A 14,448-nucleotide genomic window follows, 5' to 3' on the forward strand; every position below is an offset into this window, starting at 1 on the left:
TTGCCATGTGCATCTGTCTCTCCTGTGTGCAAAAATCCACAGCAGGTCAGGAGATCTGTAGCCCATTCACAGACTTCAGCTTTCCAAAGGAGTCCTGACTCACTCTAAGGAGAGGCCTCTGTAACCATGTCTGGTAATTGCTTGTGCCCTTTTAAGGAATAGTTTCACTCAAAAAGATTATTTTCAGAAGCACAGAGCATTCCCAGCTCCTTTCCCTGGCTCAGGACCTTGTCAGAACCATCAGTGCTCTGCTCTGAAATCCTGGCAAGGAAGGTGAACAGCAACCTGGCTCCAGACTCTTCTCACTCCAGACCAGGATTGACCCTTGAGGATGAAGAGCAGGGAATAAAAGCCCTTAGTGCTGGGCAGACCTGCAATGGGTGGTTGAGATCTCCCCAAGGAGAGAGATTCCCTCCCATCTCACTGCTGGGGATGGTCCCATCACCACTGTCCCCAGTTCTTCACCGTGGGGGCAGACACCATCTCTTTAACCCAGTCTTGAGGTATTGCAGGAAGAATATGAGGAATGACACACTGAATTAAATTTTCCTGGTGCTCCCAAAAATGTGAGCCAGTTGCTTCAGCCAATCAGCAAAACACAGAGAGGACTGAAATGCAGAACAAGGAGAGACAGTGCTTAGAAAAGAGAGAAGGGATTGAGTGAGAGGTACCAAAAGGAGCTTCATCAACACAGATCTGAAATTCCTCCTCTGGGACAGAGAAGTTAAAGGTGCTCTGGGCTTTGGGAAATACCTGCTGTGCCTCGAGGCTGCCAGGACCAGTGTGAGCAGGGAGCACAGGTCTCAGTGGCTTTGGGACAGGGGCTGGTGAGGAGCCAGCGGGATCAGGGCTGCATCACCTCCAGCACACCTTGCCCACAGCTGGTTTGAGGCAGAAGCTTCTCACATTGCCCAGCCAGAGCAGCAACAGCTGAAAAGGCCAGAGCACAGCCAGGGAGGTGGCTTGGGCTCCTGACCAGCTCATCCATCACCTGTGTGCCCATTCCCTTGCCACACTCCTGACCTCCCCAGCCAACACCACAGCAGTGGGAAAAGCCAGGGACAGGCTGGGCCGTGCTTTCCTCCATCACTCAGTGTTTTTTCAGCTCACTGAACACCAGTTTGCTCCCAGCCTGGCAAGATGCCCCAATTCCTGCATCCCTGGGTCTGTCCCAGCTGCAGGGGAGCCCAGCACAGGCAGAGCAGGGCTCCCAGGGAGTTAGCAGGCAGACAACAGCCAGCTGCCCATGCTGCACAAGGTTAAGCAGAAGCAGATGAAGACAAGTCATGAGAGCTGGGTGAGGGAGACACGGAGAAGCAGCCACAAGCCAGGACAATTCAGGACCTGAGCCAAAAAAAAAAAAAAAACAAACCAGGAACTCAAGCAGAGTTGCTGTCTGAACTAAAATCTCATGCCAAGGCAGGGTCAGAGACTCACACCCTGCAAAGGCTATGGGGGAGTTTGCAAGGGTTTCCTCTCTGGGATGGGAGAGGAGGAGATGGGAAGGGGCTTCCTGGCCTCTCCTTCCCTGGCTTTCTGAGGGAGGCATCCTGAGTTACTCTGTTTTTAAAGCTTTTGGGGATTCATGACTCAATCATGACTATAAATAGGGCCAGGGCTCCATTCCACTGACATCTCATAGGTCAGAGGAGGTTTTCCCTGGGGATATGGAGGCAGGGAGCAGCACCAGGCCACCAGCAGACTCCCTCCTCATCCAAGTGGATTTGGGCACCTACAGAGTGAGCATGAGGGGGAGCTCAGCAGGGAAACCCAAACTCTTGCCCTTTACTACAAGAGGCAGCTGGGAAGCAAAAACACCTCATGCCCTGGGTGTTGGGAAACTGAAAGGAACCTTGCCCATGGCTGGAGCCATCCCTGTGGTGGCTGCAGTAAAGCAGTGCCCACCCATGGCCCTGGGCTCTGTCCCCCTTGCTGCTCCTCCTCCTCCCTCAGCCCAGGACGACTATCGTGCTGCAGAAGATGAGAAGCAAACAAATAATAACCCTGAACCCTCCAAAAAGCCCAAACTTACCAGCTCCCCTCATCCAAAAGAAGCACCATGCTGGACAGGACAGGACAGGACAGACAGCAAAGCCACTGGGTGGGGGGAAGGTTAGCAAAGAGAGGGAGGAGGAAAGCCCAGTCCCCATGCTGTACAGAGAGGGCAGCGAGCAGGCAGGCCAGGGTTGTGTGATGGCAATGCAGGGGTGGGCAGGGACAGATGCCAATGGACAGCTCTCCCAAAATGCAACCTCCCCCAGCCCTGCCCACCCACCTATTTTTGGAGGGCTACTAATGGAGATGTTTGACATAGGCCAAGGTCTGTCAACACAGCCATCAAACCTCTGCAGCTGCTTCCTGCCCTCGTGTGCTCCAGGGCTGTCATCACCAGCATTGTCCCATTCAAATTTCAAACTTCTGCACAGTTGGCCCTCAAGCCACAGCTGCATCCCACGTTCATTCAGGATGCCTTGTAGAGCACAGAAAGGTCTCTCCTCTCTGACATTCCCTAGAAGCAGGGTCTGCCCTGCCTTGCTGAAATTCAAGGGTCCAAGCCCATTTTTTTTCAGTGCCCCATAACCAAGAGGCACTCTGAACCCAGCTGGGGAGGAGGCAGGTTCCCAGTGCTCAATCACCACTAAGAAAAAGGCTGAGCTTGATATTTACAGCCACCCAATTCCCCTGGCATGAATTCTAATTTCCAGTTGAACTCCAGGCTTAAACCCAGTCTGTATTCAAACAGTGTCACCTCAACCCATCTGTGGCTGGCCAGGAGGTGAGAGGAGAGCATTGAGAGGCAGGAGGAGAGTTTGTTCCTTGGATGGGTCACCTGGATGTGGGAAGTGAGCCCATTAGCCAGGGAAACTGGGCAGCCATCCCCATCTGGGATATCCCCATCTGGTTTGGGGGATGTCCTGCTCCATCCAGGAGTGCCCCTGCCAGGAGCAGTTTGGTGCCATTCATCAGCCCCTGTTCAATGGCTCTGCCATGGGGCAGCTTCTGCCTCTTCACCCCCACCTCCTCCTCAATCCCACACAGAGGAGAGACCTTTCTAGAGCCTGTCAGATGGGATCTGCTCTCCTTTGTCCCACCAACCCTCCTAGCCAGGAGTGACAAGGAGAGAGCACAGAGAGCTCAACCCCCTGACAGCACTGAGGCCAACCAAGGCTTGGCTGGGAGCTGCTTTGCCTCATGGAAAGAGAGAACTGAAAGCAGAGACCCAAGGGGGCCATTTCTCCCATTGTTTTCTCTTTTAGAAGGAGTGGAGCTTTGCTGCAGCTGCCAACACTCAGCAGAGCCCTGACCATATTGATTTCTAACAAGAAAAATCCCCACTAACCTCTTTCAACCCCAAGGGAAGTCTGAAGAACATCTGGCAGAGAGCACTCCAAGCCACCCATGCCACCCAGGCCCTGCAGGCACTGGGGGGTTCCTCCTCCCTCTGCACAGGAGAGGGACAGCAGCACCTCTCAGGCAGCCTGGCTGTGTCTCACACCCACACAGCTCAGCCCTGCCTGAGCAGGGGCAGCTGCACCACCAGCACTCACATTTCCTGAGCCCCAGCTGGCAACAGATGGCCAAAAGCCTCAGGTGCACAGGACAAGGATTTGGGAATAAGCTGTGCTGGCTGGACCAGGGGCTGCATCCTTCCCCTGCACTCTTCCCCTTCCTGCCCAGACTGTTTTTCTCCCCCAGGGGGGTAAAGGCTACGTGCTTCTGTTCCAGAAGGACTGGTGACCCACCTGGCGTGATCAAGCACAGCCACCACCCCAGCACAAGTATTTGCCAAAAGGATTTACTGTCCTCCTCCCCCAGTGAGCACTCTAATTTTTAAGGCTGAAGTCACCAAAAGCAGGAAGTTGCCTCACGCAGTGAAGGTCACATTCCTTCCCCTTTTAGTCCAGATTTAGCACCAGCTGGAAGCCACAAGGCTCAAGTGAATTGTAGGCAGGACAACCACAGCTTCTGCAGGGATGCAGGTTAGAACAGAAGTTGGTTTTTTGCTTAAAAAATCAAATCTATTGCATGCCTGTACTCTCCTGTCTGAAGTCCTACAGCTCCTTCTGGAACAGGCAAGGAATATTTTCAATGGCATATCCAAAATCAAGGAGTCTCAAAATTCAAAGTTGTGAACTACACAGCAAGCAGCCTCTGAGAACCCACTTCTGGTCCTCCCAAAAAAGCATTTTTGGGATGTTTCTTCTTTCTGCTGCTTCACATGGGAACCTGTTGGTTCACAGGAAAGCTGGAGGACTGATAGGGCTAAAAGTGCACACTAAACCTGTCTGAGTTTTGATAACACACCCTAATAACTCTGCAGCAGCCCCATTTTCTCAAATCACTACAAAGTGGCTGTGGGATGTCCAGTTTCAGGCATCCAAGCTGGAAGAGGTGAGCATCCAAATGTGAGAGCCCCCATTTGCCCTGGAGTGCTCGTGGAAGGTGAGATGGAGGCAGAGAGGAGTGGACTCATTAATCTGTTATGAGGAGGGAAGGGGAAGGAGGTGGGGAAGGAGGTGGGACAGGCAACCAACTGCAGCTCCAAACAAGCCCTCCCCTGGAAAATAAAAGCAAAATCACCCAAGACACGAGCAGGTGTTACCAGTGGTACCACTACCTCTAAGCAGCAGCAGCCAGCGTGTCCTTACCAAAAAGATTTGCAAGAATGTTTGTGGCCGAGGACCTAAGGTACTCGCTACAGAGATGTGAGATCAGAGGTCAGCTCAATCCTGCAACATAAAGGTGGCAAACCCGGGTCACAGCAGGCCAGCAGCACTGGCAGGGCTCATGGAGAGGGGTGGAAGGGCAAGGAGGAGGATGCAGGACAAGGCTGAGCTGCTGTGCTCAGCTCTCCCAGCTTACCTGGCTGCAGCCCTGCCCCCTTGCACCGCCTGCGAGGCCTGCAATGAAAAGCTGCTGACGCCGCAGTGAAGATTTGAGGGGGGGAAAAGTAAGCCAGCAACAAAGCAAGACAAAAAAAAAAAAAAAAAAAAAAGTTCACCAAGCTGCCTTAAAGAAATGAACAACACAAATATGGAAGAGAAGAAAATAAAGGAGCAGTAGGAAAAACACATCTGGCGGTGGCCCTCAGTGGGGAAGGTTGGTCAGAGCCTCCATGGGACGGGAAACCCATCAGTTCAGGTGCACTGTGATGCCCTGGGACTGCTCCACACAGACAAGAGCAGCCTGAGGTGCCTGGGCTGTGCCATGTGCTCAGGACAGGTCCATCACCCCTGGAGCCTGTTCTGAGTCCTGAGTTCTGAGTCCTTCCCCTCCCTTCCTCACATGCAGGATTCAGCATCTGCTTCCCTCTATTTTCTGATCCATACTGCCCTTAAGCATTTTTCTCCTTGTGTCCAGTGCCTTGATTTTGGGATTTCTCCAAGCCCATCCCACTGCTGTCCTTAGACAAGGTCACCTCAGTGTCTCCAGGTGACAACAAGGGCATTTTTTGCCACACAGCAACCAGCCTAAGGCCCTGCAGGAGTCCTGGCCCTGCAAACCTGAGCAGTGATTGCTCAGCTTGGATGGAGCTGCTGGTGCAAAGGGCTGGAATTTGCCAGCTGCAGGTCGATTTTTGCATTGGTGCTTAGCAGGATCCTGAAAAGCAAATCCCATCTAGCCCCATGGGTGTCCCCAGGATCCTGAAAAGCAAATCCCATTTAGCCCCATGGGTGTCTCCAGGATCCTGAAAAGCAAATCCCATCTAGCCCCATGGGTGTCCCTGGCATTCACTTGGCTCATCCCCCCAGCCCCCTCCCCAAGTGAAAAACGCAGTGACACTCACAGCCCTGCTCAGCAGTTACAGGGTGGGGGCTTCAGGCACAACACACACATGGAAAAGAAGAAAGCAAACATTTTTGCCAGTGCAGAATCAACCCCATGCCAGAGGAAACCAGAGCTCATTCCTGTTGCTGACCCCAGAGCAGGGCAGGTCTCTGGATTTACTCTGCTTACCACAGTGCCCTGCTCACCTCACACAGATAAACCTCAGCCAGCATCACAGGGATGCTGCCCAAGAGCCTCAAGGCAGGGTTTGCCAGCAGGAGATGCCTGAGCTGGGGGTGAGCTGTGATCCCCCATCCCTGCCTTCCTTGCTGTGCTCAAGTTTCTGCTTGGTTCTTTACACCAGGCCAGCTGTGGTGATATTTAGACCATGATTTGACAGGCAAGGGGTGACAAATGCCCCTAAATCACTTTCTGCAAACCTCTGGGTGGAGAATTGGGTCCCACAGCCCTTGGGACAGCAGTGGGGACAGCACCACCGCCCAGGCTTGTTGAGCCACCCCTGGGAATCAGCTCCTTGGAGCTCACCCTCAGGGAAGGGGTGTGAGCTGCAGACACCTGTGAGGGAGCAGCCTGCCACAGAGCCCTCAGCTCAGGATTATTCCTTCTACAGGCTGGGGAATCTCGAGCCAGAACGCTTGTTTGAAGTGACAGGACAGGTCTGGCCTTTCTTCATGCAAGGCTCAGGGGATACTTCAGCAAAAAGTGCAAGATGGACAATTCTCCATCTCCACCAGGCCCACCACTTGGTAAATCCCCACCATATCCAGCTGAGGAGACAGCCCTGGGGATGGACACTTGCAGTGCCAGCCCCATCTCAGTGAGCTCTAGAACCTTGTGCTCCCTCACTTTGCCCCAGTGTTTCTGAGCTGTGCCCATGCCCTTGGTTGGGATGCCATCCCCAGCCCCAAGGGAGGGGAAGTAACCAAAGGTCAGCTCCTCAGGAGACACCTGTCAGCACAGAACTAATGGGGTCAGGGCAAATCCACCAGGAAAATTTGGTCTAAGCATCCAGAGGAGCTCCAAAGGTATTTAGGGCCATAGTGCCTCCATCTCCTAAATCAATGTGGCTTTATTTGTTCTCATATCTTCCTCTGTGGGAGAGGTCTGGAGCTCCAGAGCAGTGAGACACTGAGGGCAGTGTGGGGAGAGAGGCTGAGCACACCCAGCTTGCTCCAAGGCACATCAGCCAGGCGGGCTTGGGCAAGAAGAAAAAGGAACCTCAACTTACCTTTGTTCTTCCTCTAGTTCTTCTTTGGACATCATTGACTTGTACTGGTTTCCCCTTAGCTTCCCAGGACTGTATTTAAAAGAAAATGTCTCTTCTGCAGCTGGAGAGGGGAGACAAAAAAACAGCAAGAAATCTGTGAACCAGAGACCTCCTGAGAGCCACAACCCACAGCAGTGGGGTTGCTCCTTTGGGTGCTCTCTGCTCTGCTCCTGCACCCCAAATGCTCTGGCCACTCCAGCACATCTCCTGAGTCAGCTCCAATCTGCAGGAGCCTGGGCACTGCCAGGGAGGGTCCCAGAGCAGAGCCAAGGTGCTGCAGGAGCCTGGGCACTGCCAGGGAGGCAGGATGGATCCCAGAGGATGGCAGGAGCCTGGGCACAGCCAGCACTGCAAACAGTGAGGACTGCTGTGAGTGAGCAGCCTGCTGGAAGCAGATCCAAGGAAATCCTACAGCCCAGGAACCATATGCCATTGTTCTCCCTGGATTCAAAGCCTTGCAGGCCCATCTTGGCTTATCAAGACATGCTAATCCTGCCCTGATTAACTTGCAGCATTTTCCACTTCTCCTCTCCAGGCTTGCATTCCTCCTCCTCCCTCTCTCTGCTCATCCAGGGGCCCTTTCCCCAGCTTGGGGCTCATGGATGGTGCCACAAGCAGAGCTCTCCTGCAGCCCTTGCCAAAAAGAAGATGCCACATGGCAAATGCCAGGGCTGCAAACAGCCCCAGGAGCACCAACACAGCCCCTCTGTCAGCAGCCCTGAGGAGAAGCCAAGGTTCCTTCTCTGGGTGCTCTCTCCAGCCTCAGCCTGTGCTAATTAGAGCAGCAAAGCTCAGACTCTGAGCCAAAGCCGATCCTTTTCCAATCGGATTTTGTTCGAGCACTATTTGCTCTTAAAAACCTCTCCCGTGCTTTATCTCCCTGCAGAGAGGGGAAAACAACAGGAGGGGAGCTCAGCCCAGGAGGAGCTGCTGCTGTGGGTGTGTGTTATCTGTGGGCTGCTTATCTCGGAGCCTTTATCTCCCAAGGACTGCAGGAATGGGCTGCTTCAGCCCAACCATCCTGCACTGGGGTTTGCACATTCCCAGAAATATTTGCTGCTTCCCCAGAGCCCTGGGGATGCTTCCAAGGAAGATGTTCCTTCATTATCTGCATGGCCCTGAGAAAATTGCACATTATCCACAAACCAGTATCCAGGATGACACCAGCAGGACCCTAAAGGGCTCCTGCACCCTCAGGGGGTGAAATTCCCCTGGCAGGAGAGAAACCCCAACTTGTGCACAGCTCATGGATGAACACAGGGAGCCCCTTCCCAAACTCTCCACTGCAATTGTGGCCATGTCCATGATTGTGTCTCCTCCTCCACCTGCCAAATGAAAACCCCTCACACTCAGGATTCAGCATCAGCTTCCCTCTATTTTCTGACCAATTCTGCCCTTAAGGATTTCTCTCCTTGTGTCCAGTACCTTGATTTTGGGATTTCTCCAACCTCAAGCTCATGCCCACACTCAGCTGCTGCCAGACCTTGGGGACCTCCATGTAAAAAGTCAGAGCCTGATTTTGTAGGTGGGGAAACCAGAGATCTCAGAAACAAGCAGTGCAAGGCTTGTTTCAATAATGATAAATACAATAACTATATATATAATAACTATAAATACAATATAATAAAATACAGCACAATATAATAAAATAACTATAAATACAATAGAATAAAATACAACACAATATAATAAAATAACTATAAACACAATAATAATAAAAAAAAACTTTTACCAATTTCCATGCCAAAAGTGTAATTTATGAATAAAATTTGATGAGTTATTGTAAAAATAAGCTTCCAAAACAAACAAAAAAACCCCTCACTTAAATCTACTTTCTAGAAGAACCTCTTCAGATATTCTCTCCCAAATTTGCCCTGGAGCACCAGGAGTGGGATGGGAATTTCCCAGAGGCCTCCCCCCTGCTAATGCCCACATTTCCTCACTTCTTTACATCTCCTGATCTTGGGGAGCTTCCCTGGTGGATTACAACTCAATTACTAATCTAGGGTGTTTCTCTGATCCCTAAATTTGGGCTCCCAGGGGATGCAAATCCTTTATCCAGCTTGGTCACAAATGGCTGAACAACACAAGCAGCCCCAAACATTCAGCTTGGCCATATTCCACTTCCCTGGGTGGGAAACCCTCCCCATGGGCAAACAAACAAAGAAAACCTGGCTAGCTGGAAAGAAGCAGTAATGCTGCAGCTTATCAGCACCTTGGATGACCATAAAAGTGCATGGAAAGAAAATTCAGCTGGCTGCTGCTTTGGGAGATATTAGGAGAAAGGAAAAAAAAAAGAAAAAAAAAAAAGAAAAAAAGAGGGTGTAACATCCTGTTCCTTATGCTGGTGCAGAGCAGGAGCTGCTCATTACCTTTGTAAAGCTGCAATGATTTCAAGGACAATCAAGATTGTTTCCCTCACGTGGTTTTCTGCCAAATCAAGTGAGATTTGGGATTTAGAGTGGCCCTAAAGGAGCAGTTTAGTTGCCACCTCCTCAGCAAATAATAAGGGAGGAGGGAGGCAAGGAAGGTCCCCATCTCCCTGCCCACAGGGTGAGATTACAAAAAGGAGACAGTGTGTGGGTTTGGAAACCTCTGGCTGGTTTTGGAGCTCAGGAACTTTCTCTACACATTGAAAACAAACTTCAGGAAACACCCAGAAAAGGGGAGGCTGGGTTTTCATGTGGACAGGGAAAACACCAGAGGAACAGGAGGTGACCTACTTACTGAGAGCCTCCATGAGTTCATATTAAAGAAAACATTTGTCTTTCATCTCTGTGCCCTGCATTGCCAGAGCTGTGACCCTGAGCTGGCAGGGTGAGAGCAGCTCTGCCCTGAGCAGGCTCTGGTGTGATCCCTGCCCAGCATCAGGGAGGGAAAGCTGCTCTGCTGCCTTTGGTCACAGGGCTGGGGCATCTCCACCTGCCCCAGGGGAATCTCTGGGCTGAGTGGGGCCAGCACACACAGGAGGCAGTGGAGGAGGAGCAGGGCTGGTCCCAGGGCACTGCTGGTGCTCCCAGCTCAGGCCATGGATTTGCCCAGCTCCACTAGGAAATGCTTCAGAAACAGTGGGAATAATTCAGGAGAGGAGCCAGGGAGGACAGAGTCCTGGCCAGGTCTCACAGCCAGGGCACATCACCTTCCCCAGCCCATTGTAAGGATGCCCTGCAGTGCCAGGGCAGCCCTGAAACAGAGCTGGACCTGCAGAAGCAGACACAGAGGCAGAGCAGCACTGCTGAGCATCCATTTGGCAGAATACACCCACCAATCCTCAAAGCAGACCCCTCACAGCCCCCACAGTGGCATCCCCAGCCACCAGAGCTGGGAGGAAGCCCTGCAGGGTGCAATGAGTGTATTCTGGGAGCCCTGTCTCCAAAGGAGCTTCCCCTGCCTCGCAGGAATGGCAGCAGGATTAAAATTTGATTCTCTGTGGCATTAGGCATAATCCTCCCGAGCTGGGGATTGCCACACAGCACCTTCAGAGAGCCAGGCAGAAAGTGGGGCAGGGAAGGGGGAACTCCCCAAGGCCTCCTGCTGCCCCAGCTGTCCCCAGCCAGGACTCCTGGGGACACCCCAGCAGAGCAGAGACCCCTCCAGACACACATTCAGGCACCATCTGTTCAATTTGCTTAGGACTGCAGCAGTTGTCACCCCAATTAGTCAATTAATCATTTTCCAATCAACTAATTGGCTAATCAGTTAAACGTGGCCCTGGCTAAAGCCTCTGGAGATTGTCCTGGATGAGCAAGGAGCTTTTGGAGCAGCTGCATCACAAAGCTGCCCCATGGCAAACAGCCCAAGGGCATCTGGGCAAGGGGCAGGAGTTTGCTGGAGGAAGGAGAGCATCCCCAGGCACTCAGGGCTCCAGAGCTGTCCATAATCTCCCTGCAGAGCTCTGGCCTGCTTGGCACTCACCATCCTCATCCTCTGGCTCTCTCACCACCAGCTTCTCGTTTTCTGAGTCCACCTCTTCCTCCTGGAGGAGCGAGAAACAGAACAGCCGTGAGGAGAAGGTGCTGTGCTGAATAACCCACGTTTGGTTGGGGCAGGGCTGGGGGGCAGAGCCTGGAGCTCCAGGGACATCCTGGGCACCCCCTCCCTGCCTCCTCCCAGGCACAGGACAAAGGGATGCTCACTAATGAGTGAGGTTCATTAGTCTGCTTCCCTCTCACTAGTCAGTGCCAGTCATCTGGCTGTGAAATGCAAGTAATCAAGGAGATGTTAAGGTTTATCATCAAAGAGAAATTAAGGTTCATAATCAAAGAGAAATTAAGGTTCATAATCAAAAAGATATTGTTTATAATCAAAGAGATATTAAGGTTTACAATCAAAGAGATATTAAGGTTTTTAAGAAGAGCCTTGTGCCTGAGCACCTCCCTCCCAGCTGCACCCCTGCCACCCCTCAGCCCAAAGGGACTGAGCCAAGAGCCACAGGGACTTGTGTGTGCCCCAGGCCAGGCTTGGACAGGCTGTGCTGGCAGGAGGAAAAGGTGGATCCCCAGCCAGAGCCAAGGGCCAAGGAGCTGCTCTGGAGCACAGGGACATTCAGCAGTCATGGGGGTCAAAGGCAGCACTGGGGGGTTGTGCTGGGACCCCTCCAGAGCCATCCACAGCTGGTGTCTGGAGCAGCAACAGCACATTTTGGGGTTTTTTTAAAAGGCAAAGCAATTCTGGAAGTTTTGGGGGTCCCTTCTATGAGATAAAACGAACTTCATCAAGCCCAGAACCTTGTCCTGTGCAGAATCTCCAAGCAGGGAGAGAGGGGAGCACCCCAGCTCTGGAGATAAGACATCACACATGGCAGAGCCCCTGCATGAGGGATTTCCTCCTGCCCAGCCCTGTGCTCCAGCTGCAAACCCCTGTGAGCCGAGCCCAGGGGGCACTGCTGTCACAGACATCTTTTATGGAAAATCCTTTCCTTAGGGTTTTTCCTCCTGAGAAGCTGAGAGGCCTCAGGAACAAAGTGTAAACAATGATTATCTGCTGCTGTGGAATGCAACAGGTGCATCTGTGATTGGTCTCATCTGGTTGTTTGTAATTAATGGCCAATCACAGTCAGCTGGCTCAGACAGAGAGTCTGAGCCACAAGCCTTTGTTACCATTCTTTCCTTTTCTATTCTTAGCCAGCCTTCTGATGAAATCCTTTCCTCTATTCTTTTAGTATCGTTTTAATATAATATATATCATAAAATAATAAACCAAGCCTTCTGAAACATGCAGTCAGATCCTCATCTCTCCCCTCATCCTCAGACCCCTGTGAACACGGTCACAACCAGCACCCAGGGGTGTCTCCTGCAGCCTCCTGGCAAAAGGACAGAGCACCTGGGAGAGGGGAGGCTGCCAGCCCCTCACTGTCGAGGGAAAAGCTGTGGGGAAGGAGACCCAGGGGGAAGGAGCAGGCAGAGCTGAGTGCTGGCTGTGCAGGGCAGAGCTGGGGAGGAGCTGCTGGAGCACAGCCCCGGCCCAGAGCTGGGTGAGTTTGTCATGGGGCAGGAATGTGCATTATTCACAGCCCCTTGGCCTCCTCTGGCCACCCTGTTCCCCACAAGGAGACGCACCAGGACCCCCACCCGCTGCAGCCACGGCTATTTTGGGCCACACTTCCAAACATGGGCACTTCCCACTGGACACCCAGGCTGAGGGTGGCTGGGGAGGCACCCAGAGGGAGGGCACAGGGAGGGCACAAGCCCAGGGCAGCAGTTCCCCATCACAAGCATCTCCCCCTGTGAGCTGGGACATGCCCTGGGACACCCAACCCTCCAGGAGGGAGATTTCAGCCTCTTCCTCGCCTGGGCATTGGGAACTGAACATTTAGCAATGAGAGCAAGCAGGAAATTTGGGTGGCAAACCTCCAAGGAAGGGAAATAGATCTGCTCCAACACACTTGACAGGAGCAGAGAGGGACAGGCAGGGGTGCCAGGCTGGCAGGCGACAGCAGCGTGCCAGGGCTGGCTGGGCACCCCTGCTCGTGCCAGCCTGGAGCTCCCTGCAGCACAGCTCTTCTCTGCTGGGATGGCTTGGAGGCAGATGCCAGCACCTCCCTTTCCCCTTCCTCCACACCCCTGTCCCTCTGTCCCTCTGTCCTCCTGGGGCTGCTCCCTCTCCAGCTGCCTCGGAGGGACCCACCTCGCTGACCCCCGTCCCCAGGGCATCACAAACCTGCCCCTGGAGCACCATTTCCTTCTGTTCTAAATGGGCTGAGCCATTAAGAGGCCACCCAGCCTCACCAGGGAGAACAGCAGGGAAGCTCTGCCCCCCTCCCCAGGCCACTGCCACCCTGGGACAATGCCCCACCCTGCAGGGACACGGTGGGCTGTGCCACCCTCCCCAGGCTGGCTCACACACCTCTGCATGGCTGGAAAGTGCTTCGTGGCCCCGTGTGTCCTCTGCTTGTCCTGCGTGCCCGAGGCCGGATCCAGGCGAGGCACCCAGCGGTGGGATCTGGAAAAGGACAAAAGCTTTGAGCACAAACATCCCCAAGTGCTCAACCAACCAGCCCTGGCAGCTCCTGCACACATGGACAAATGCTGAACGTGGCCCATAGCCCACTTTGCCCCGTGCCTGTGCTGTGTGCCAAGCCAGGAATGGCTGCTGGAGTGGGGAACCCCAGAGACCTCCAGTGCCCGGTCCTGCAGCCAGGGCTGGAGCTCAGGATCTCTCCCTGTGGAGCTCAGGAGCTGCTCCCTGTGGAGCTCAGGATCTCTCTGTGTGGAGCTCAGGATCTCTCCATGAGGAGCTCAGGATCTCTCTATGAGGAGCTCAGGATCTCTCCATGAGGAGCTCAGGATCTCTCCATGAGGAGCTCAGGATCTCTCCATGAGGAGCTCAGGAGCTGCTCCCTGTGGAGCTCAGGATCTCTCCCTGTGGAGCTCAGGATCTCTCCATGAGGAGTCAGGATCTCTCCCTGTGGAGCTCAGGGTCTCTCCATGAGGAGCTCAGGATCTCTCCCTGTGGAGCTCAGGGTCTCTCCCTGTGGAGCTCAGGATCTCTCCCTGTGGAGCTCAGGGTCTCTCCATGAGGAGCTCTGGATCTCTCCATGAGGAGCTCAGGGTCTCTCCCTGTGGCAGCCCCAGCCATGGGGTGGGACCAGGGCAAGGAGGCCCCAGTGAGGGCTGGGCTGGCTGTGCCAGCTCCAGGCTGGGCTGTCCGTGTGTCCTGGCAGGGCTGTCCGTGTGTCCTGGCAGGGCTCAGGCAGCTGCCTGGGATGCTGATGCAGCAGAAGGGAGGAGGGGACACGTTTGGTTTGTTAATGCTCTGCCAGCTGCCTTCTCCATCAGCCCCTGGAGACCCCCCCATCCCACCCTGCCCTCCTGGGGCTGGGCTGGGCTTTCCCAGCCCCACAGCAGCTGTGGTTGGCCTGGACCCCGTGCTCAGCCAGCTTTCCCTGCCCA

At 53.6% G+C, this 14,448-nt stretch overlaps 1 protein-coding gene across 1 annotated transcript in view; it reads right to left on the bottom strand.

Annotated features, from left to right (window-relative positions):
- Nucleotides 1–14,448, bottom strand: part of MXRA7 (matrix remodeling associated 7) — a 32,107-nt gene that overhangs the window by 9,096 nt on the left and 8,563 nt on the right. The window contains exons 2-4 of the mRNA XM_063176024.1: nucleotides 13,403–13,498; nucleotides 10,973–11,033; nucleotides 7,019–7,118 (exon numbers count right to left, since the gene is read on the bottom strand). Of these exons, the coding sequence (XP_063032094.1) occupies nucleotides 7,019–7,118; nucleotides 10,973–11,033; nucleotides 13,403–13,498 (257 nt within the window). The remainder of the gene's footprint in view (nucleotides 1–7,018; nucleotides 7,119–10,972; nucleotides 11,034–13,402; nucleotides 13,499–14,448) is intronic.

The sequence above is a fragment of the Melospiza melodia genome, chromosome 24 (genome assembly GCF_035770615.1).
Source record: "Melospiza melodia melodia isolate bMelMel2 chromosome 24, bMelMel2.pri, whole genome shotgun sequence".
Classification (NCBI taxonomy): domain Eukaryota; kingdom Metazoa; phylum Chordata; class Aves; order Passeriformes; family Passerellidae; genus Melospiza; species Melospiza melodia.